The sequence below is a fragment of the Zalophus californianus genome, chromosome 10 (assembly GCF_009762305.2).
Source record: "Zalophus californianus isolate mZalCal1 chromosome 10, mZalCal1.pri.v2, whole genome shotgun sequence".
NCBI classification, from domain to species: domain Eukaryota; kingdom Metazoa; phylum Chordata; class Mammalia; order Carnivora; family Otariidae; genus Zalophus; species Zalophus californianus.
Genome location: NC_045604.1, coordinates 54,200,912 through 54,226,057, shown reverse-complemented (window position 1 = coordinate 54,226,057; position 25,146 = coordinate 54,200,912). Strand labels below are relative to the sequence as shown.

The 25,146-nt window shown below is 42.6% G+C and overlaps 1 protein-coding gene across 1 annotated transcript; it reads left to right on the top strand.

Annotated features, from left to right (window-relative positions):
• The first annotated feature begins 7,593 nt into the window (after positions 1-7,593).
• FASLG (Fas ligand) lies at positions 7,594-18,716 on the top strand. Its single transcript, XM_027609742.2, has 4 exons — positions 7,594-8,118; positions 8,690-8,735; positions 13,325-13,381; positions 14,639-18,716. The coding sequence occupies exons 1-4, from the start codon at positions 7,783-7,785 to the stop codon at positions 15,031-15,033; spliced, it is 834 nt and encodes a 277-aa protein (XP_027465543.1). The 5' UTR covers positions 7,594-7,782; the 3' UTR covers positions 15,034-18,716.
• Positions 18,717-25,146: the final 6,430 nt, after the last annotated feature.

Here is a 25,146-nt window from a genome sequence, read left to right as displayed (position 1 = left end):
AAGACCAAAGGGCACTGTGGGCAGAGGCTATTCCCAAGTGTAACTTGGGGATCCTGGGCTAAGCTAGGCAACTAGAAGATGACTAGGATTAACTGTGAAGGAAGGTACAAACCAAACGAAGGGCTGGAATGATGGAGCTCTTCCCAGGAAAAGGGGACGAAAATCCCGTGTACCATGATGTGGGAGCCACGCACACAGAGCAGCGCAGTGAGGTCTAGGATCAGGAGCCCTGAGGAGCGCAGGTGGGGGCTGGTCCGGGCATTCCTGGCGGAAGGACAGCCTGGCTGGGCTCTTGTGCCCTCTTCTGTCAACAGAGGAGGTGGCAATACCTGGGCTGCCTGTCTTGAGGTGCGGGTGAGGAGAGGGGGACAGCGGAGTCTGTCGAAGCCTCAGGGCCTGGAACACAGTGCCTTTAGGGAGGTGAGGATAGTTAATGGCTGAGAGTGAAGCAGGTAGGTGTTATAAAAGCAGGAGGGGCAGGGAAGGGGGAGGGGGGCAGTGTGGGGATGGAAAAGCGTGAATGTGACCTTCAACTTAGAACTCAGGTTCCCTAGAATGACGGGAAGGATTTTGAGGTTACGTGTTGGGGGAGGGGAACTTACCTGTCAAAGTTTCTCCAGGTGCCTGAGCCTCTGCGGGGCAAGAGGATGGCTGTGGGAAGAAGAGAAAGCTAAAGAGTGACAGTGTGGTCTGGTGGGAAGTTGAATTCAAATCTGAGCTCAGCCGCTTCATGAATTCTTCAGCTTTTCTGAATCATTTCAAAATGCAGATACTACTTACCTCAGAAGGCTGCTTGAGAGTCAAGTAAGAGAATGTATAGAGTGTCTGGCATATAGTGGTCGCAGAATCAATGTTTTTTCCTTCCCCTCTCCTCCCCACCCAACCCAACAGGACACCGAGTCAGCATTTTGACTGCGAGGGACAGGAAAGGCCTATGGATTTGAGGGAATGTGTAGAAGACACAGGGACATCCCACCCAACTGGGAGCTCCTTAAGGAACGCGCCATGGCCAAGGGCGTGTCTTTGCACCCTCCATGGTGCTTTGCATGAATTGGTGCTCGAGAACGTAGAGATGGAATTGGACAGAAATAAATGCTGCGTTTTTCTGTCCAGATACTTACGACGACGTGGTGGGGAAGCACTGGGAGACAAGATAGGTTTTCTTCCTAACTCTTCCACACTCTGGCTGTGGCCTTGGGAGAATCCTCTCACCTCTCTGGGGCTCAGGTCCACATCTGTGAAATAAGGGGCGCGGCAGGATGATCTCCACATTATTCTAGCGATGAGGTTCGAGAACCTGGGAAGGTGTGGGGTTGATATGACCATATTGCGCCTGGTTTGCAAACAAGGCTCAGAGGTGAGAGCCTCATTTGTTTACTAACAAACTGGTACAGAACTCTGGACTCTACACTCACTGGGCTGAGGCTGTCTTTTTCCTGTTGCCCCACGGCCCGTGACAGCAAACCATATCCCAGACTCAGAGGCTGTGCGCCCAAAAGTTGATTCTCGTGAGACCCCCAGGCTGGAAGACTCTCGAGGCATCCAGATGCACAGCCCTCACCAACATCTGCTAGACACTCAAAGGAAACAGTGGGTGACAAAGACAACGACTTTGACATTTGAGTCAATCTTCGGTGCTTCTGACTTTCCCACAAACCCACCATGACATGTGCTTTTGCAATGAAGCATTTCAAACATCAATAAGGGGCTCATAAAAGAGCCCACAAGACTCAGGCATTTCCATTCTTAAAAGATGTTGTTTAGGGGTGTGCCCCACACCCTATCCTACCTCCTCACCACCCTGGAGGCAGCGCGCTCCCAGCCCTGTGCACCTGGGCGTGCTGCTCACGGGGTAGGTTTAAGCACTCTTGTTTCCTAATCATTTTCATGTTGTGCCCTCTTCGGGTTAGAATTTTGGCTCAAGCATCAGCGGGCTTTGTGATCCTAGGTAAGTCGCTGCACTTGTTTGCATGTTAGTTTCCTCACTTATATTCATCTTGTCAATAGATATTTATGAGTGCCTTTAAAACCAGGTACTATTCTAGATTTGGAATTCACAGTTAGCCATTTCTCTAACTGGTAGAAATCCAGACAGTTAGATTATTCGTATGATTAATAACCAGCGTCTGACCTCAGTGCTGTTTGCAGTGGTCCTAATGTATTATTGTGCTTGCATATGAGGACTCAGAAGAAAAGATGTCAATCTGCTTATACTACAAAGCCGTAGTAATCAAAACAGTATGGTACTAGCACAAAAATAGACACATAGATCAATAAAACAGAATAAAGAACCAAGATATAAACCCATACTTGTATGGTCAATCTAGAACAAAGGAGGCAAGAGTATAAATAGGGAAAAGACAGTCTCTTCAATAAATGGTGAAGCTGGACAGCTACATGCACAGGAACGAAACTGGACAACCACTTTCTCACGCCATACACAAAAATAAACTCAAAATGTTAAAGACCTAAATGTGACACCAAAAAAATAAATAACCCAATTAAAAATGGGCAGAGGACCCGAATAGACATTTTCCAAAGAAGGCACACAGATGGCCCACAGACATATGGAACAGTGTTCAATATCACGAATCATCAGGGAAATGCAAATCCAAACCACAGTGAGAGATCACTTCACATGTCAGAATGGCTAGAATCAAAAAGATAAGAAATAAGAAGTGTTGGTGAGGATGTGGAGACAAAGGAACCCATGTGCACTGTTGACAGTGATGCAAATTTGTGCAGCCACTATGGAAAACAGTATGGAGGTCCCTCAAAAAATTAAAAATAGAAATGAGCCAGAAATTCTATTACTGGGTATTCATCCGAAGAAAATAAAAACACTAATTTGAAAAGATATATGCACCCTTGGGTGTATGTGTGTGTGTGTGTGTGTGTGTGTGTGTGTGTGTGTGTGTACATACATACATGCATATGTAATGGAATATTATTCAGCCATGAAAAGGATGAGATGTTGCCATTTAAAACATGGATGAACCTAGAGGATATTATACTAAGTAAAATAAATTAGACAGAGAAAAACAAATACTGTATGAGTTCACGTACATGGGAAATTTAAAAAATAAAACAAATAAAGAGCAGAAAAAGACCCTTAAATACAGGAAATGAATTGATGGCTGCCAGAGGACAGGGGATGGGGGGATGGGCACAATGGGTGAAGAGGAGTGGGGGGCACAGGCTTCCAGTTATGGAATGACTAAGTCACGGGAATCAAAGCTACAGCACAGGGAATATAGTCAATGGTGTAATAGTGTTGCATGGTGACAGATGGGAGCTACACTCGTGGTGAGCACAACATGATATATAGAGAAGTTGAAACACTATGCTGCACACCTGAAACTAATATAACATTGTGTGTCAACTGTACTTCAATAAAAATACAAAAATTTGGGGGTGCTTGGGTGGGTCAGTCGGTTTAGCATCCGGCTCTTGATATCAGCTCAAGTCTTGATCTCAGGGTCGTGAGTTCAAGCCCCGCATTGGGTTCCACACTGGGCATGGAGGCTTCCAAAAAAAAAAAAAAAATCAAATATAAAGATGGTCAATCTCCTGAGTCACCACCTAAACTTTATCATGTCAGGGTCAGCCACCAGGGTTCTAACTACAAGAAAACTTGATAAGCCTCTTGAGAGAAACAGTGACTGCACTGAATGGTATTCAGACTTTTGAGTCAGGAGGGAGGACAGTCTCTCCCTGGCTTCTTGGGATGTTCTTCAGTGGCAAGGAGGTCATCTGGAGGTGGGAAAGACCAACCTGGCACCCAGCTGGATTATTAATGGGATGGATGCCTTTGGGTGTAAGCCTGTGAGGTTCCTCTCAAATGCCTTCTGACTTGTCTCGGGGTTTAAGAGCCAAAATTTGATGAAAAACTGAGAAAGTGAATGAGCTATGATTTGAGTGCTATAGAACTACTGTATGGGGAGTCTGGTAAGAATTGTTTTAATATTTATTACACATTAGTTGTCAGGAACTGTGTTCGGCTGCATGTACAAGAGAGTGCAGAAGACAGACATGATTCTGTATCTATATCTGATGATATCTATTTATGAAATTGTGGGAAAAAAAGAGTATGATGAGAGAGAATGCTAACTGGGATTATCTCATTTAGATGGAGTGACCAGTGAAGACCTCTTTGAGGAAGTGATATTTGGTTTAGAACTGAAGGATTCTGGGAGCTGGTCATATAAAAGTAGGGCCGACGTGGGGCAATTCCGGTCAATGGCAGCCGCTCGGGCAAAGGCCCTGAGGTGGGCAAAAACTTGCCATATTTGATGCCATATTTGAAAAGCCTGTGTGACTGCAGTGTGGCACAAAAGGAAGAGAGTAGAAAGCGAGTTGCAGAGTAAGGAAGCGCCCAGATAACGAGGGGGTTGGAAGTCACCCTGAAAATTTCAGATTTTATTCTCAATGGCAATGGAAATGCATTAGTGGCGACGGAAGGAGTGCTGGCCTCAGAGAAAGGAGGGGACAGTGCAATGCTGTGTGCTTCCCCATGTCGGCAGCAGGGCCACTGGCATCTGCAGCGTGTCCTCCGAAGATGGCATGCTCAGCATCACTGAGTGAGGTAGCAGAAGGATCTTAATGGTTCCATCGTGCACCACTCCGGGCGACTGCCGAGTCATGTCTAGAGCTCCAGGCCACGACAGTCCACTGAGGCCACTCCCCTGCTAAAACATGGGAGGGATAGAAAGAAAGAGGAGCCCCTTCAGTGCATCTTTCGAAGGCAAATATATGTGTTTTCCCCCCACACCCCCAGCAATCACAGAGCTAACATCTTGTTTGAAAAGATTATTTCTGCTAATGAACAAGGTTCTGGTAGTACCCCAGACTAGGACAAGTCCCTGTTATTATCTGCTAGAGTGTTTATTTCTCCATGATTTAGCCAACATATGATATTTGGTGGCATTATCAAAGAGCGATATTGGTGTTTAAAGACTGCTCTTTGTCTCTATTTCTGTTCAGATTCTCCCCAGGATCTGAGGGCGCTGGATGGGTTGGGGGCAGATATTAGGATTCTGACTCCTCCTATCCCGGATTAAATCAAGAAGCAGGGCAGAGGGACATGTGAAAGTATAGCATAATTCTTACTGAAGAATGCTAGAAGTTTCTGTGTGAGTTTGAGAGAGAAAAGCAGGGAGGATCTTAGCCTGAAACAGAGGGGCCCGTCAGTCCATCAGTCCACTGGTAGAATCTCTGCGGATCCTGGCTGTTGGGCATTGACTTGTACTTCTTCCTGCAACCTATCTCCCCTCTGCACCTTCTTTTATCTTTAGTGGAAGACCATAGGTATGTTAAGTCTACAGATGGATTCAATGTGGGAAGATTTGCTGCATTTACAACAGCAAGCACAACATTTGCTAAGAGCTTACTTTGAAACTCAGGACTATTTTAAGTGTAACAAGGGCTTTGACTTACTTAGTGCTCACAATGCCCTGTGAAATAAATACTGTTCTGATCAGGCCCATTTTTATAGATGAGAAAACTGTGGCACCGAGGAGGGACAGTGGCCTGTCCAGTTCACACAGCTCATAAGTAGAGGTGCTGGGATTTGGACCCCAGGCACTTTAACTTAAGAACCAGAAACCCCTAAGCATCATGCACCACTTTCTCTCCTCCCCATCCTCGATGTGGTGTGTTTTTTCACTCATTTGAATCTTTGCCAACTTCAGTAAAATTTTTATTTAAAAAAGATGATTCTATAGGGTTTTTGTCTGAGTTATTTCAGGATACTTTCAAGGTGTTTTTTGTTTTTGTTGTTTGGTTGTATGTATGGTGGAATTCTTAAAATTATACATTCCTATGATCACTTCTGAACTTTAAACTTGCCATTTTTCGTAAGTATGAGTAAAGCCATATGTGAGTTCAAAAAGCACATTCACTCTGCACATCTCGAAAAGATAGTGAGAAGCTCATGCAGTCATTCTGCTCTCATCTGTCACGCTGTCTCCTGAGTGCAGAGTAGGATGTGGGCAGAAGTGTCTGGACAGGAGACAGTGCCAGGTTTTGGAGTCTAACGGGAAGGGGCCCCGTCACGCTAGGGAATTTGGATGACTTGAAGCTTCAAACCCTCCAACACAAGTTTTTAGGCGAGAAAGTGAGACCTCCGAGTTTGTTTTTATCAGGTGGTTCTGGCGTCATTCTGCAGGGTAATCTGTGCTCGGGAAGGCTGGTGGGAGGGAGAGCAGTTAGGGTGCCATTGCCCTAGGGCAGGTGAGAGGTAATAAACGTCTGCCCTAAGACAATAACAGGAAAAATAGAAATGGAGAGGGTGTGCTGATGTGAGAAACAGGTGTGGAAAGATCAACAGGCCTGGGTTCAATGTTGCGGGAGAAAGAGGGAGGAGTTGAAGCCATCACCAGAGAGACTGACGGCAAGTGAAACAGGTAGTATGGGGGGAGGAGGGGCTTGGGGGGGGGGGAAGAAGGTGGCCGGGAAATAAATCTGGTGTTGCTTTGGCTCAGGTGGGGAGCCAGAATGACAGCCACAGAAATGCCACAGCATGAGGGAAATGCTAATGAAATCTGAAAAGTAGGGCTCACCGGTAAAATGGAAAACAGAGTTTAATGAGAGGTTTATAGGGTTTGTATCAGAGCATGATTGGGACTGCCACCAAGCACTTGGGAGTTACTGGCATATAAATGGTATTCGAAGCCAGAGAAAAGGTGAGGTCAGTCCAGATAGAGGTCCCATCTTTAGTAAAAAAACAAACCAATAGGACAATAGAGTTCCCATTTTTACTAAAAAAACAAACCAATAGGACAATCAGTTAAATTTGAATGTCAGATCAATGACAAATAACTTTTTAGCATGTTCCACCTGATGTTTAGGACATACTTATCCTAGAAATGATTTCTTTATGTGAAATTCAAATTTAACTGAGCACCATGTGTTACACCTGACAACCACATCACAGGCTGCAAACAAAGGCCTTTAGGGACCAGAGGGCCATTGCTGGAGGACCTGGTGTGTGAGGCACAGTGCAGGGTGGGGCAGCTCTGGGTGCAGGGGTTTGGCTGGCCTCTAGGGTGTCCAGGATTCTAATGTTTCAAAAATATGATGAAATAGATATATTTTAATGTGGACTATCCCCATTTTAAAAGGGGGCAACAGAGAAGAGAAAAAACATAGTGAGGTCCATGGGTTCCATAGGGCATATCAGCCACTGGTTTGCAACCTCTGATCTAATCCCTGGAGAGGGGGTGGGGCAGATTTCTACCCCATAAATTACAGTGATTTGCAGTGTTAAGGGTAAATAGTACTTGGGTGTGGGCAAAGGATAGCAGCAAGGGATTGATTGCCTCATGCAAAAGGTGAGATGTGGACGCGACTCCATAGTCTTGCCCCCCAAGACCTGGACACCCCCCGCCGGCCCCTCTCCCGGCAGCCGGCTGGTGGGCAGAGCCCACAGCGCTGCGCCCAGCTTTCCCCGCGCTCGCGGGGGCCTGAGAAAGATCAGGCGACCCCACCAGCGTTTCAGCCCTGCAGGCTTTCATCAGAAAATTGTGGGCGGAAACTTCCCGGGGTTTGCTCTGAGCGTCTTGCCTTTGAGGCTTCTCAGCTTCAGATGCAAAGTGAGTGGGTGTCTCTTTGAGAAGCAGAAAGAGAGAAGGAAAGAGAGAACGAAAGAGAGGTGTTTCCCTTGGCGATGGAAACTCTATAAAGAGAGAGCCGGCTTGTCTTCTCTCGAGCAGCCAGAAAAACAGCTGTGCCAGCCTTGGCCCTGACACCTTCGCTGGGGGCTAGCCCGAGGAACCGGCTGCCATGCAGCAGCCCTTCAGTTACCCGTACCCCCAAATCTACTGGGTGGACAGCAGTGCTAGCTCTCCCTGGGCCTCTCCGGGCTCGGTCCTCCCGTGTCCGTCCTCTGTGCCGGGAAGGCCTGGGCCGAGGAGGCCGCCGCCGCCGCCGCCGCCAACACTACCACCGCCGGCGCCCTTAGCTCAGCTGCCGCTGCGGCCGCTGAAGACACGGAGGGACCACAACACAGGCCTGTGTCTCCTTGTGATGTTTTTCATGGTTCTGGCGGCCCTGGTGGGGCTGGGGCTGGGGATGTTTCAGCTCTTCCACCTACAAAAGGAGCTGGCTGAACTCAGAGAGGTAAGCTAGTGTAGACAGCTCTGCTGCAGCGGAGGCCCGAGGGATGCCGAGGCCCAGAGGGGCCGTGGCCTCGCTTGCAAAGTATTTTCTAGTTCTTTCCCCCATCCCCGTCTTAGAAATGGATCATTCTAGTCGTTCTATTCCAGAGGCGGAGAAACGGAGGCTCAAATGAGTCAAAGGAGTATTTGCTCTCTTGTAGAGGATCAGGGCCCAGATAGGAATGGCACTTAACAATTCTTCCTTTCTCGGTTGTCAAGGCCACCTGCTGAACCCCTACTAGAGGTTAGTGATTCAAGAAAGAAAAGGAATTTGGAGTCTTGCTTAGAAGTGAATTTGTTTAAATGAGCAAAATAATTTCCCTGAAAATGCTTAAAAATATTATAACTATTCCAAATCACAAAACCAGGGCATGGTGAGACATGATTGCATGACCAGAGTCTGAGTTAGGAGAGGTTCTGAGGTTCCATTTCCTTCTCAGGTTTATTTGGTTTGTTTGACAACTTTGCCTCCTCTAGCTTAAAGAACTTCATATTTATTATGCATCTTTTTTTTGGTCTCTCTCTTTTGCCAGTCCACCAGCCAAAGTCCTAGAGCATCATCTTTGGAGAAGCAAATAGGTGAGTCTTTTTATGCGTGTATATTGAGTTTCTAAAGACAGTCCTCATTGCTGAACCATGTTGGTTGAATGCCTTGAATTCCATCCCATTCTTGGACACATGTATACTACAAAACAAATCCTGGCTAATTCGGAATCTTTGCTCATTTTCATTCCTTGAGCTGCCCTAACATCGAAGTGAATTTAATCATTCAAAATCAGTGTAACTGAGTACAGCACACAATTCAAATAATTTCCATTCGACTTTGGAAAGAGACAACACATATACAGCTGGCTCCAGGCCTGTCCCTTCCTCAGGCCTCCTGGTTTCCATGAACAGGGCAGTGGCTGTAACTCCCAGGGAGATGGGGGGTGTAGGGGACAAAGACAGATGTTCCGGGAAAAGTCGTCTCTTCTTTAAACTCTCTGAGAGATTACTCAGGAGTCAAGCTTTACTTAAAAAATTTTTCTAGGATATATTTAAGCTTTTATTTATTTATTTATTTATTTATTTATTTATTTATTTATTTGGCGGGGAGGGGCAGAGGGAGAGGGAGGGAGAGAATCTTAAGCATGTTCCACACCCAGCACAGAGCCTGATGCAGGGCTCCATCTCACGATCCTGAGATCATGACCTGAACTGAAATCAAGAATCAGATGTTTAACTGACTGTGCCACCCAGGTGCCCCTTTAAGCTTTTAAAAAGTATGCAATTAATCATCCACATTAAGGTTGTTCTTTTGCACTCACTGGCAGTCTTGGGGGCAAGACCTTAGCCATTTCTCAAGGGCTATTCCAGCTTCCCCCACAAAGGCAATCATGAGCTACCTTCAATAATAAAAGAAAGCCCTTTTATGAGATTCAGGACTAGGGAGGAGATGAAAATGTTGAACACTGACCTTGTGTGAAGTTTCAGGTCATAGTTTGGAAACTATGGGCTGGTAGATTTAGGATGCTCTGGTTCATTCAACTAAGATTCACTGAACTTTGGATTTGATAAGAGTTGGAAGGGAGCTTGGAGCAAACGTGGTTCAGTCATCTCACTTTTTGGAAGAGAAACAGAATACCAGACAGATTAGGGGATATGCCCTAAACTGCTAGTGTGGAACTGGAGCTAGAAGCACAGGCTCCTGGTGCTTTGTTGCCTACAGGGCTTTCCAGCATATAGACTGGTGCCCTATGAAATAGGGAAATTTCCATCTGTCTATGATGTCCATGGAATGAGAAATAAAGATGAGAAGCAAGATGCCTCTGCAAAGACAATAGGTTAATCTTGGGAAGAAAATGGAAGACAGCGCTGGCCATCCATTGGTGGGGGAGCCTGTTCCAGTTTCTCTTATGTGCCTATTGTAGGTGACCGAAGTCACCCTCCTGCTTCAGAATGTAAGCTCTGGAGGAGCCATCCCTTGGATGCTCTGGTCTCTAGTTCTAGGTCCAAGTCCCTAAGTGTTAGAAAGTCCAGATGTATTCAAGCAGGGTAGGAATACTTGTTAGAAAAATAAAACCTTAGGAGGATTTCTAAAATAAAATAGCTTTGAAAATCAGTGGAATGTGGCTGGTGAAACAGGTCCCTAATTACTCATCTTTCACCCACTCTCTGGGATCATTTTAGCGATTAAAAGTCAAGTGAACAGATGAGTCAGGTCTACCTCTTCCAGTAAACAAGTATCTTCTTACCAACCCGGATGGACCAGAGATTGGTGAATTTCTCCATGGAGAACAAAGTAGCAACTTTATTAATAGGAAAAGAGATGCAAATCAAAACAAAGGGATATCCATTTTCATTCATCCCGTTAGTAAAGATTAAAAAAAAAAAAACAGATTGGCAAAAATGTGAGAGAAAAATTTTGCTTAAACATTAGTTGACAGCCAGGGAACATGTAAATTGCTATAACTTTTCTGAAGACCAGTTGGAAAAAATGTACCAAAGGATTAAAAGTGTTAATTTACCGGGGCGCCTGGGTGGCTCAGTTGGTTAAGCATCTGCCTTCGGCTCAAGTCGTGATCCCAGGGTGCTGGGATTGAGCCCCATATTGAGCCCCTTATGGAGCCCCAGAGTGGGTTCCCTGCTCCTAGGGGAGCCTCTAGAGCCTGTGGAGCCTGCTTCTCCCTCTCCCTCTCCCTCTGCCTGCTGCCCCTCCTGCTCGCGCTCACACACACACTCTCTCTCTGTCAAATAAATAAATAAAATCTTTAAAATAAAAAGTGTTAATTTACCATGTAATCTCATCACTAAGAATTTATCTTAATAAGATAATCAGAGATATACCCAAAAACTCATAAATAAGGGTGTTCATCATTTTCTTATAAGGCTATTTATAATAAACAAGTCAGAAGAAATCTAAATGCCTCTTAACAGGGGATTAAATACATCATGATATATTCAGAGGGCATCATATGCAGCAAATGAAATCCATATAATTACATTTAAGGCCATGGAGATTGTGTGTTCTATATTGTTAGATAAAAAAGACAAGTTATAAAACAGTATGCTTAGTATAAATTGACTATATAAGTGTATGTGCATATTTTTATATTCTTAGTAAAGAATTAGAAGGATTTATACTTCAACAAATTAACAGTGATTTTCTCTGGGATGTACTATCATAGATTATTTAAACAAACTTATTTGCTCTTTTTTCATTTTCCATTTTTCTACAGTTAACTCATTAAGTCTTTTATTCATTCACAAATGTTCTTGAGTGCTTCTTTTGTCCCGGGCTGGGTGCTGAGTGTTGGTGATGACTGAGAACCAGAGAGACAAGGGTCCTGCCCTTAGGGAGCTCTTAGCGTGCAAGAAAGGGTAAACAAAAGCAAGCAAGCAGACAATATAATTTCCAAATTGTACTAAGCGGGATGTAAGATAGAGTGGTCTGGAAAGTCCCCTCTAAGGAGGTGTTGTGTGTGCGTGCGTGTGTGTGGGGTGGTGTGGGAGGATAGGGGAGAACATTCCAGCAGTGAGAATGGCATGTGCAAAGGCCCCGGGGGTAGGAAACATTCATCACGGAAGTGTAGTATCTATTTCCAGTTTATTTCAGCATTTATCCAGCAGATATTTTTACTGAGGACCCTCTATGAGAATCACACTGTGCAAGGTTCTGCGAGGGATAGAAAGATATGCAACCTGTGGTTCTCTGTTCCATTTCCTGTCAGTACATGGCTGAATGCCAGACGAGTTGCACAAATGGTTTGTGGTATAGGAATGTAGAGGAGACTCAGTTTTGCCTTTCCTGTTCGCTAACACCTCATTCATGGTGGGTGGTCTTGGGTGGCTAAAGAGGTCATGATTGCTCAGGTCATGCTCTCAGCTGATGGCGGCAATCTCACGCCACAGGGGAGTTTTGCAGGCTAATTGCAATGAGCTTGATGTGGATGAGGGCTTTTCTGTGAATCTTCCTTAAATGTCTTAGCTGAATTCATTAGCTAAGTGGTGGCTCTCTTTGGTTAACATATTTGAAGTCAGAGAAATAATGTCTACTTTGGGAGCTATTGCCTATTTTAATGCCTCCAATTTAATTTAGCAAATATTTACTGGTCACATGCCCTGAGTTAGAAACTGAGCTAAGTACTCTTGCGGATTAAACATATAGTAGGAAATTTGCCATTTATTTGGGGCGGGGGATAAGGCAAGCTATACAGTTACCACAGAAATGGGGAGCCAGAACCGACAAAAGAGGTAAAGGCAAAGTGATTCTAGGTTTCAAAGGAGGGAAAAACCATATTCGATTAAAAAGTCCTGGGAGGATTTCCCCAAGAAAGAGGTATTGCAAGTGGTATGTATAGGGTTGATAGGAATTTGCCACAAAGATCTGTTTGGAGGGCATTCTGGGCAGATTAACAGCATGAGCAAAGGCATGGGGGCTGGAAGCTGGGTGTGTTCAGGTTACATCAGAACTAGTGTTGTGCAGCCTTGGCTGACGTGAGCAAGCAGAGGAGGTGAGGCTGGACAGACAGGCAGAGATCATGTGGCTGGGGAAACTTTTACACAAGTATACATTCAATGGGGAGCTATTCAAGGCATTTGAGATCTGAGGATGATTAATTTGGGCAGATGGTTGAATGCCACTGTGGGGGAAGATCTAGGGGCCAGGAGGTGAAATCATAGTCTTCTTTGGCCTCTATCCTGTGGAGTCCTAGAGGCAGCTGAACTGGAGTAGAAAAAACCCTAATTTGAAGCCAGGAGACTTGAGTGTCCATCCTATCCTGACATTGAGTAGCTGGGTCTTCTTGGACAAATCACCCAACTTCTAAGCTCATTTAGCGATCTATAAGGTGGGACAGTAATCTCTATCTCACAGGACTGTGGCAAGTTCAAATGCAGTAACTGATATGATAGCTCTTTATCAATCAAACTTTTTATTGTTCTTTTGTGACATAATTGTGCATATGTCTGTCTCAATTTGGTTTATTTTTTACCTCTTTGATTATGAAGTACATGTTGCTGTGAGTTCTACAGTCTGGACTTGAATGATTAGTATATATATGTTAGACTGTTGTCATTTATGTTTTTTAAAAAAAATCACTTTTATTTAAATGACCAGTTCGGAGTCCCAACAAAAGAATAGTTAGTATCTCATTTTTACATATATCTTTCATCTCTCTATGATACAGGTCAACCCAATCCACCCTCTGAAAAAAGGGAGCTGAGAAAAGTGGCCCATTTAACAGGTCTGTATCTGGAAGGTACATGGGGCTTGGGAAAGCCTTTGACAGGAAGAGTAGCTGGTTGGGTACTGTGCTCAGAGAGAGTTGCTACTTTCTGGTGACAGTATTTAACACCCAAGAATAGTCCCATCTTTCTAGTCAAGTCAACCTCGCACCCATACTGAGCCCCTGTGCTAGTCTAGGCCATGTTCTGAACTGGCAAAATGGAGCTGATTATGACATGACCCCCACCCAGGAGGAGCTCACTCTTTTCAATCATTCCAAAGACCCTTAGAGGATTTGGGGCATGGGTTCAAGAGGTGAGATCTGGAAAGATAGGGAGTGATCAATTATTTTAGTCAGTGTTTTTCTGGTTTTCTGGAAGAGCTTCACTCTGCTTTGCATGAGTAGATGGAGGAGTGAGAAGAAGGACCCAGTCCTGGCACTGGTGGACTTCCTGCATGTGGCCAGGTAGTGGAGTGAAGTGATTTGAAAGCATTGTGGTGTGAGCATTCCCAGGGTACAGTCCATGAATATCTGAAAAGTGGATAAGTATCACAGAAAGTGGTATGCCACTGTCCCTGGAATTATTTAGTCAGAGGCTGTGGAATGATCCAGTTTGGATCACCAGATATTTATTGAACACATGTTGTGTGCCGAGCCTTGTGGACATGTAGATTAATAATACATGGTTCCTGCCTTCAAGGAACTTAAAGTCTAATAGGGAAATACAGGTACATAAGTGATAATTTCAGTATTGGAGAGTGTTCTCTGCTTAAGGTATGAATATACTGTTGTGGGGACATAAAAGAAAGGGGATTTTAGCCCAAAGTGGGGGTACTGAAGACTCTTTAGTATAGGTGAGGAGTGGACCACATGATCCCTAAGGGTTCTTCCCAACTTTAGAATTTCCTTGGGTTTCACTTTTTTCCACTTGCACTTTGGAGAGACCTCAAAACCGAGAAGTTTTGGTGTTAGTTCTGAAGATCATAGAATCTCTGTTCCAGAGAACTAAAATAATCTCAATAATGTCTCATTGTAATTGATTAGGGTATATATTATTGTCCCAGTTGTGTAGATGATAAAAGTGAAGCAAGCAATTTGATAGAGGTGTCACAGGAATTCAGTGATGGATCGAGTCTGATCCATTAGCCAGCTCTGTATGGGCTATGTCATTTTGGTTATTTGCTCAAGGAAAGGCCCACAGTTTTGCCTTGGAAGCTTCATTTGTTGGGTGCATGAGCATTCCTGGCTGAAAGCTCCTCTCTGGTTTGATTTCAGGCAAGCCCAACTCAAGATCCATCCCTCTGGAATGGGAAGACACATACGGAATTGCCCTTGTCTCTGGGGTGAAGTATAAGAAGGGTGGCCTTGTGATCAATGATACTGGGTTGTACTTTGTGTATTCCAAGGTGTACTTCAGGGGTCAGTCCTGCAACAACCAGCCCCTGAGCCACAAGGTCTATATGAGGAACTCTAAGTATCCCCAGGATCTGGTGCTGATGGAGGGGAAGATCATGAACTACTGCACTACTGGCCAGATGTGGGCCCGTAGCAGCTACCTGGGGGCGGTATTCAATCTCACCAGCGCTGACCGTTTATATGTCAATGTATCTGAACTGTCTTTGGTCAGTTTTGAGGAATCTCAGACATTTTTTGGCTTATATAAGCTCTAAGAAAAGCACTTTGGGAATTCTCTCCATATGGTTCCCTGTTACAGGCACTGAAAATATGGTCTTGAATGAGAGTCTTCTTAAGCCCACTTGAGGTCAAGTGAGAAGACATGAGCCAAGAGTATCTAGAGACCACAGGGTCCAGCAGGTCTATACTTCCTCACCTCATGGCCCAGCCAGGAGGGGGAGTATGACTGAAGAACTTGAGACTCTGGGCTGCCGTGTGAAAGATGCAGAGGCAGGAAGAAGCAGCTACCAGAGTGTTCTACACTCATTTTAAGAGTCCAAAAGCATTTTGGCACATTGAAAAGGACACCTGTTAACTCACCTCTTAGGGTGGGTCTACTATCTACTATCTACCTCAGGGGAGGCTGTCTTTCAGATCCATGGATGTGACGTGTGTGTATAAGGGTTGGAAAAAGAGGACTAGTCTTGCATGATAAGCTTAAAGAGACCAAAGGCCAGTGTCGCACTGGAAGCATCTTTACTTCTAAAGGCAGAGCTTGAGCCACCAGGTGATGCTAAGACAGAAGTAAGGGGGATCTTTTGGGAAGTTGTTCCATTCCCCACACAGCGTGTACATTTCCAGTGCAATTTTCAGGGTATGTGTGTGTGTGTGTGTGTGTGTGTGTGTGTGCATGTGACTAAAAGAGTTATGTAAGAAGAGACAATGTGGAGATTGTGAAGGATATGTTAGGAAAATATGGGTTGCATTTAGTGGTAGATTTTGAATACTTCTTGGCAACTGACTCAGTTGTCCTCAAAATAGTCCTCAAGACTCTTTAATTGTCAGCTGTTGATGCTGTTTTCCTATAATATAATCAGTATTTATATACATTTTGTGTATTTTAATAAAAAGAATATGTGTAATAAAAATTATATTTTAGAATACAGGTCAACATTATGAATGTACTTTTTGGAAATCACTAAAATTTGGGTTTTTTTTTTCCCTTATTATTTCTTTCCTCCATGGCTTCTTCACTCCTTTTGCCTTAAGGCCACGTTAAGAATTCACTGGAGTGAGAACTGTGATGCATATCTATTGTTGCCAGACACATCTCTGCCCCAGTCTCTTTCCATTATCCAGAGTTTTTATTACCTATGTATATTTTTTTAAGATTTTATTTATTTATTTGAGAGAGAGAGAACAAGAGACAGAGAGCACGAGAGGGAAGAGGGTCAGAGGGAGAAGCAGACTCCCCGCCGAGCAGGGAGCCCGATACGGGGCTCGATCCCGGGACTCCAGGATCATGACCTGAGCCGAAGGCAGTCGCTCAACCAACTGAGCCACCCAGGAGCCCCTTTTATTACCTATATTATTGCCAATGCTAAGCTCACCCAACTTTCAACAGGTTTGATGACAACTTCCCCCAGGCTCCTCCAGGAGCAGAGCCATAGCATAGTGGAAAGGGCACTGACTTTGGACTGAAAAACCTGAACTTGAATCTTTGCTCCTCTACTTTCTAAATGCAATCACTGGGTGAGTCACTTGACTTCTCCTGGACAAAAATGACTGATATGTATATCAAGTATCTGATACATGGCGTCTATCATTTTAATAAGCCACTCTATGAGAGTCACTTCTTGCTCCAGAAGAAACCACTGACCTGAGGCATCCATCCAAACACCTGGTTTCTTAGATACTCCTGTTCTTCCCTCACAATGACCTTTTCCTTTTTCTTCGACTGCTCACTACCATAGCCTCCCCCGAGACTTTGTCTTTGTTAAAAACTATGGTATTTCCTTTACAATTTGATTTCAGACATCTTATTTTCACACCATCTCCTATTATTCCAGCTCAATTGCTCCAACATTTTGTCTCCTAAAATGTGTCTGTTTTTACCACATTGAGACCTCTGATAAACTCTATCATTTCCTTACATATCCATCAGCTCCGTCTTATTTTCACTCCTCTCTCTGACAAGCTTAGATTCTACCCTCTGTCATTACAATCAGTATCTTGGAAAATTTCTCAATTCCAGAATATTCTGTGTCCTTCACTGTATTCTCCTTGCAAAACTCCCGTTTCTTTTAAGCTGGCGTCCTACAAGCTGGATGTTGCTTAGAGAAAAATTAGCCAAACAGACAGACTGGTTTCAGTTTATTTTTATCTATCATCTACCTAAATCAATTACTCTTTATCACTGATTTATTTCTATCTTTTGATTGATTTGAATAAGTAATACATGTACATAGTACAAATTTTAAAAGGCACACAAAGATATAGGATGGCAGTAAGTCCTCTTTTCACTTTTCCCATGGCCCCATTTCTGCCCACAGAGACTATCACTGTCTCCTTATGTAGGGTTCCAGAGATGGTCTATATGTATGACATCAATTTACATCTGGGTTTCCCAACCTTGGTTCTATTGACATTCTGAGCTGGATAATTCTTTGTTGTGGGGGCTGTCCTGTGCACTGCAGTATGTTTAGCAGTATCTCTGCCTTCTATCCACTAGATGCTGGTAGCATTGTCCTCTCCTCCATATGTGATAACCAAGAATATCTCTAGGCATTGCCAAATGTGCCCAGGCTGGGGATAGGAAGAAAAAAATCAGCCCTGCTTGAGAAACACTGCTTTATATTAGTGATCACAGATCTCAAATGGACATTCAACGCTGCCTACCACTTCTTCTTCAGTTCCCTGCCAACCATGTTTTTCCATTGTTTGAGACAGTTACATCATATCTTTTCCTCTTGCAAACCCCTCCTCCCATTATGGAACCTCACTTATACCACCAGAACACACTACCCACATCTGCACGATCTCTTTCTTTTATCCTTATAGTGGAAGAAGAGGACCATCTCTTCATTTGTGCACTAGATCCATTTCTATTCCCCTACTTTGCCTCTTTAAAATTGTTCTTCTCTCTTCTGGATTGTCAAATCATCTCTGTCTATGAAGTGATTTCTATCAGCATGAACATATGTTCAAATATCCTTTTTCAATAAAAGACAGCCCAGCCCAAACCAAAAAAATCCCAAACCTTTCTTTACCTTTCCTCTTCTCCAGTGATGGTTGCATTTCTCATTTTCCTGGTAGAGACAAACATCTGAGAAGGTTGTCTCCACACACATGGGCTCTTTCCTTAGCCAGGAATAGTCTTCTTCAGGCTCCTCATGTGCCTGGCTTCTTCTTATCTTTCAGGCCTTAGTTTAAATGTCACCTCCTCATTCTTAGAGCTCCTCTCTTTCTCATTATTTTATTTCTTTTTAGTTCCTTATTAGTAACTAGCATAACTTGTGGTTATATTATTTATTTGACCACTTAAAAATGTTTTTCCACTAAAATAAAGTTCCCCAAACAAGACCTTTTCTGCTTTGTTTACCACTGTATCCTCAACACCAAATCCAGTGCTTGGCATATATTAGGAACTCAATAAATATCTGTTGACTGGATAACCTTAATTATAAAACAAATGTTTCTTAATTTGGGTTATGTGTGTATGTTTCTCAGAGTAGTGAATATATTCACTACTAGTCGTAGTGTTGCCTCATGAATATATGTGTGTGTTTCTCCAGCTTTGAGTAGATTATCTAATGGGAATTGGAGGCTACAGATGGAAAAAATAGTGCATCCTCATTCTTAGCACTGGAAAGCAAGAAAAATCTATTTGGTGTCTGGCATTACCAGGAATTATTCAGGATACTGTTGAGGGAAACTGCTGGGTAACTAAAGCTGAACTTGTCACTTAGAAGATATTCAATAAATATTTGTTGAATAAATTAATTAACAAAACAAATGTCCAGGCTGGAGTGTGTCACCTGCTCTCCTTAAAACTCTTCTGTTGATTCATCTGCTTCCTGACCAGGTACCTCATGGAGAAAGTCAGGGAGGTATTCACCCTTCTTCTGGCTGCTTGTCTGTATTATGGACCTTTAAAAAAAATCACTTTTATTTAAATGACCACTTTTATTTAAATGACCTCACAATGAAGTCCACCTCACCCTTCTTCTCCCCGTTTGGCTCCAACCATCAAGTATACCGGTTCTAAGGGTAATGGGAAGTTTTCTGGACCTTTTTTTTTAAATCAATAGATCCTTCTAGATAATGGCACCAAAGCAAAAAGAAAGTAGGAATGGCACTGGGGCATCCCGAAATGACATAGCAATCAGCTAGCAGTGCTATTACCGACACTTTTATCTCTCTAAGTCTGAGCTCTACTAGGATGCCTTTGGGATTTCCTGAAGATAGGTCCATAACTTACTAAGCTCTAGGAAAGAGACGTTAACAGTTCCTTCAGGAAACTTGACTTACTTTGCCTCAGTAGGAACATGAAGAATGCCAAAAAATCAAAACTTTCTGATGAGCTCATTAAAAGTGGGATCTGCCATCATTACTTTTGAAATGCTAAACTCAAAGTGAACACTTGAAAAAAAGAAGAAGGAGAGGATTATTGCTGGTTCAGTAGTTTGAGGTTTTCTTTCTTTTCAAACAACCAAAAACATACAAAACCCATGTTTTTCCTTAGCACCCCCAAGGTGGTGACCTTATATTCTCTGAAGTAGGTTTTGACTTACCACAGTTTACTAGGAAATTAGTTCTACATTATGAGTGTGACTCATCTGAACCAACAGATCACTGGAAGACGGGAATTGGAGAGAGAAGACTGACTTCTCTGAGCTGGACTGTAAGATTTCCTTAGGGTTAAGCCATAGACATTCCCTTGTCTTTATCTAAAAAGTATGCCAGCCATATGTTAAATTATATTTTTCAAAGGGGTCTGCTTATGTTCTGGTATTAGTAGGGATAAATTTTTACTTTCTGTAAAAATTTCTGTTTTTTCTTTTCTCCCCTCCCTCCCCGCACTTGGATCATCCAGAGGCAGAATGAGGTGGCCTTGGGAAATTAGAATCAGAACCCCATTCCTTAGGGTCTTCAGACTCAGAAACAAACCTTATTTGGAAATGTCATAACTGTAGTTGGTAGCCAGGAGCCTTTGGGGTTCACCTAAAAGCCAACATGCCTTGGAAATATAGACAGCTAAGTGGGTATTCGGCTCCTTAGAGTTCACCTCAGTGGTGACTTTCTCACTATTGCCAAAGCATCATCCTTATTGGGAGACATTTCTCCACAGTTCTAACTGTACGTCTTCGGAGAGGAGCACAAGGCAGATATCCCTCCTCTCCCACTTGGAAGCTCCTTTGGCTCTATGGGGTCACCTTTTCTTCTGCTTCTCGATTGAATAACATGAACTCAATGTCATATTCTGTGGAAAGTCAAGTCTTCTCTCCAGTTTCCTGAAAATTTCAGGGAGCACCCTCATTCTCTTGGGCAGCCCACATTATAACGGGCCTCTTAGAAATCATACAAAGCAACCTCTCTTTTAAGGCCGAAGTTTTCATTACCACATTTCCAACAGGTGGGATTCCATTTCCAACACATCCTTAATTTGAAAACTTCCTGGAGAGGGGCTCACTGAACTGTGATGGAGCCCATATCTGCACTGGACTGTATTACATTTTAGAAAATTCTTTCTCAATTTGACTGAAATCCTCTACACTGTAACTTCCACACATTGGATATAGTTCTTTTCTGCTTAATATTCCTGCAGTATTTTATAGATTGTAAAGCTTTCTTATATGCTTTATCTTATTTAATTTTCATTACAACCTTGGAAGGTAGATTGTTGTCTTCATTTTATACACAAAAACAACTGAGACACTGAAAATTTATGAGTCTTGCTTAAGGTGACGTGGCTAATAAATGGCGGAACTGGGACTAAACCTTAGTCATCTAACCATACATCTGATGTTCTTTCCAAGTGCAGAGATTTCTTAGCACTGTACCTTGTGTGATGGCACTCAACATGAGCCTCACCCCTTTAATTTTCAGTGATTCCTCATCTCTTTGCATTTTAGTTTAAGTCTCACTTTGATTAATATCTACATTCTGCCTAATATAATATAATAATATAATATAATCTACATATTTGATATCACAACCCTATAGAGGTCATAGAGTTTCATAGTTGACAATTGCTTTTACATTCTTCTTCTTTCATTTCATCTCTCTACTGTGTTTAACTGAATTGCCCTTATTGTCCATCCTAGTCTTAACAAAGTGAGAAGGAAAGAGAATGAACTTGGGGTCAGAGGGCCTGGGTTTGAGTCCAACTTCTGCTACTCAACTAGCTCTGTGTGTGGCCTTGAGTAAGTGACAGGGAATATCTTGAGATTCAGTTGTGTCCTCTGTAAAATGAGGACACTGATTCCTATTCTTGTGGTTTTATAGGAATATTGTTAATGCCAAATGGAATGAAGCCACTTTGTTAGGAATGACACTTCTGAAGGTAGGTCAGTGGAGTTATATTCCTCAGCAACTTTCCTGATAAAGTCACTGTCAAAAAAAATTCTTACTTGCGGTTTAGTTTCTACAAAATTGATCTTCCATAACCCTACCATATTATGTATGAATCCCATCAAATGTAAAAACACTAATTAGGAGCAACAGATAGGTAAATATTCTGAGATATAAAAATAATATCTTACATTTTCATAGCCTTTAAAACTTTTTTCACTTGTCTTTTGCTTTAATTGTTTTTTTTTTTAAACCCTCTGATGTAATACACATAAAAGCATTTGGCTTGTGGTCAGCTTCTCTATAAATGTTAACTGAATATATTGAATATTTTCTGTACTCATTATATTCACAGCCTAGTGTGATGCCATTTTGGTGCCTATTTTTTAAATCATGAAGTGTAATTAAATAGGGTGCTGTTTAAACATTTGACTCGGGAGATAGAACACTTTACGCTCTTTGTTGTCCTTATATATAGCTAAAACCCCCAACTTAACCCAGGGTTGTCTCAGGAGATGTGAGCTGTTGAGGGAATCCCCCTCCTCCAGCTGCTCATCACAGAAGGGATAGAACTTCTTGGTTCTCATGTCATAGCCCTGGCTTTCTGTGGGTAAACCACTTCAAAGATAATGTGAGTTAGTAAGAGTCATCTTTGATATTATCGATCTCTGAAAGTGTCCACGCATGTAAAGCACCATATACAAGAGAAGCACCCTTGCAAAGGAGACTGGAGAGTTGGATGGGCATCTGTCGGTGTCTCAAATGCTTCTCTGGGCAAGGGTCTTTTAGTTTCACTTGGTTTAGGTCTTAGTTTTCTCACATACACCACCCCTAACACCACACGTGCACCACTTCCAGTCTGCAGAAGGGAACTTGGTGCACATTTTCTGGAAGGGAAGGTTTTAGAATTTGTTCCTGACTGGAAGAGAAGGCAGATGGAAGATTCAGGAAGCTACAACAGTCTTTGGCCTTAAATAAATGAACTCAGATTTTAGACCTTCATAACAGAGACTAAAGATTGTAGATTGAAGAAACTGGAGGTTCCAGGAACATGAAATGTGTTCTATTCTCCTCACCCCATGTCTTCATTGAGAAGAAAAAACAGCTTTGACTCAGTGATGAGAAAGAGACACAAAGGTGTTAAACAGAACTCTGAGGTGTGAGCTGCAAGAGAAGACATCTCAAACCTCAGCATCCTCTTTGCCTCATTAGGGTGGGTTATGTTCTGGCTTCTAAGAAAGTCTAGAGGCTCCTACAAAGGTCTGGGAGGGTGGCAGAGAGAAAATTGTAATGCAGGAAACTTTAGCATTTTGTTCTTGGGTTACTCAATGGTGTTGCCTAGGATAGCTAATTGGCTCTTTCTAACTTTCCCAAAGAATGTGAAAAGACTTTTCGGCTCTGGGAAGGGAGTGGGGGTGCAATCAGTGGAGGGAGGCAGCCAGGTAGCTGGATCCACTTTTGAAAGGAAGGTGAATTTGGGGTATGGTTTTTTCTGCCCTACAGCCAAGCCCACATTGTCATATTTTATGGCTTACAAAATGGGTAAGAATATCAACTTCTTACTTAAAAATAATGGGACATTTATTACAGGACTTATTCTTTCCCTAAGTCAAGCTATGAACTAGATAAATAGCAATAATAGTTGTAATTTACTGACTCTTTTTTTGTAAAGTTAATGCAAAGCATCTTACATTTATGTTTACTAATCCTCACAACTCCATAAGTCAAGCGTTACTAACTCCATTTTGTAAGTGAAAAAACTGATTTAGGTTTAGAGAGATTAAGTAACGTTACCAAGGTCAAAGCGTAGCAGAGATAGGATTCAAGACCAGGCTTTTCTGATACAAGGAATCATACCTAAAACAGATTCATACTCCACCATTATAATGTCAGTATTCTTTTTTTTTTTTTTAGACTCTGGAATTGAATCAATACATTTTATTTCATAATAAAAATTGTGACTGTTTTTCATGAATAGATACCAAGATCATGAATTCAGTACTATTATTCTTTTTTTTAAGATTTTATTTATTTATTTATTTATTTATTTATTTATTTATTTGAGAGAAAGAGAGAGAGCATGAGTGGAGGAGAGAGGCAAAAAGAGAGGGAGAAGCAGACTCCCCGCTGAGCAGGGAGCCCTACGTGGGACTCAATCCCAGGGTCCCAGGATCATGACCTGAGCCAAAGTCCGATTGAGCCACCCAGGTACCCCTTCAGTACTGCTATTCCTTTTTTTTTTTTCTTCTCCATCTTCTTTGTTTTAGAGATTTGGCTCTTTTTTTTCCTGATAGAAGCTTGAGATGGATATTAGACACTTCAAAATTTATAATGGTTACTTCTATAACAATAATTTGATAGTACTTCCATTTGTTTTTAATTTTCTATAAATATATATGCTTATATATCAATATTTTAAAAAGTAGTAGAAAACTATCACAAGCTATATGCCTTTTTTTTCAGCAGGTGGAGAATTATGTTCTGACAGAACCGATAATGTCAATATTCTTCATTCATTCTACAAACATTTCTTAAGCACCCACTAGGTGCCAAGCTTTGTTTAGGGGATACAGTGGTGAACAAGACAGATAAGTTCCTTGTTCCTTTAAATTTACAGCCTAGTTAAGGGCAAGAATGGTGGTAGTCATGGAGAAAATTTAATAAAAAACAAGCAAATAAATCAAATACATAAATTATCAGATAATGATAAACACTAGATAGAGAATTAAAATAGAGTATTAAGATAACTACATTGGAGGGAAAGCCTCTCTGAGGGGGTGTCATTTAAAATAACAAGAGCCACAGTTAGTAGAGCATCTGATTCTTGATCTCAGGGTTGTGGGTTTGAGCCCCACCTTGGGCATAGAGATTACATAATATATATATATATATATATATATAAAACAAGAGGCAGGGATACAAAGATTAAGCTAAGGAGGTTCCAAGCAGAGACGACAGCCTGTTCATGTTATTTTGGATAAAATAATGCATTATTGGGTGGGACTGTAATGCACATAGCAATATTCATAGCAGTTTTAAGTGCTTAAGGGCCATATGTTCCCTCATTACTGAGACAACTGTCAATTTAAATAAAAAGGTAAACTGAGGCAAACCTGAGTTAGCAGAAATTCAGTTGATTTCCGAGCAGCAGGGAATTGCTATTGGCAGATGCATGCTGTACCAAGCTCCAAGCAGTCCCTTGGAGGGGTTTAGTCAGGCTTTATTTATGGGCGGGGAGCACAAAGAGGGGGAAGACCAGCCAGAGTCCAAGCAGTAAATTCGTTGGCTTAAGGATGGGGAGAGATTCTTGGCAGATATTCACTGGTGAGGAGATAAGTGCCAGTTTCCCCTAAATCAGGCATTTACGGGAATCAGTCTCGCGGGGTCTTAGGCTCTGAGGGCGCATGCATGAGATTCCCTGTTTCTGTATTCTTTTGTTCAGTTTGAGGTTAAAATCTTTTCGGGCTGCCAGATGTGTCCTACCTACATTTCCAAACTTGCCACTGGGGGTGGCTCTTTCCTCTGTCCGTGTTGAAAGTCACCCTGGCAGGTGCCTGGCTTTAAGCCAGAGCGAACTTGGCACACACATAGCAGGGAAAGAGTGAGGGCAGGTGTGGCGGAGGATGGCGGGAGGGTGCTGGAGAGGTAGACTGAGCCCGGATCAGGTAGGGCTCTCTGAACTGGGCTGGGGGCTTTAGAGTTTATTGTTAGGACTAAGGGAAGATACTGAAAAGCATCATAGCAGGGGAATTGGAGGGAAGTGGAAAAATTTGATCTACGTGTTAGTAATTAAGAATTTTCAGTTCGGCTGATTG

Bases quoted from the DNA above. Each gene is read 5' to 3' on its own strand.
- FASLG (XM_027609742.2), top strand. From the start codon at position 7,783: ATGCAGCAGCCCTTCAGTTACCCGTACCCCCAAATCTACTGGGTGGAC. The intron at 8,736-13,324 runs GTGAGTCTTTTT...TCTATGATACAG, and splicing joins ATCTTTGGAGAAGCAAATAG to GTCAACCCAATCCACCCTCT. The intron at 13,382-14,638 runs GTCTGTATCTGG...GTTTGATTTCAG, and splicing joins AAAAGTGGCCCATTTAACAG to GCAAGCCCAACTCAAGATCC.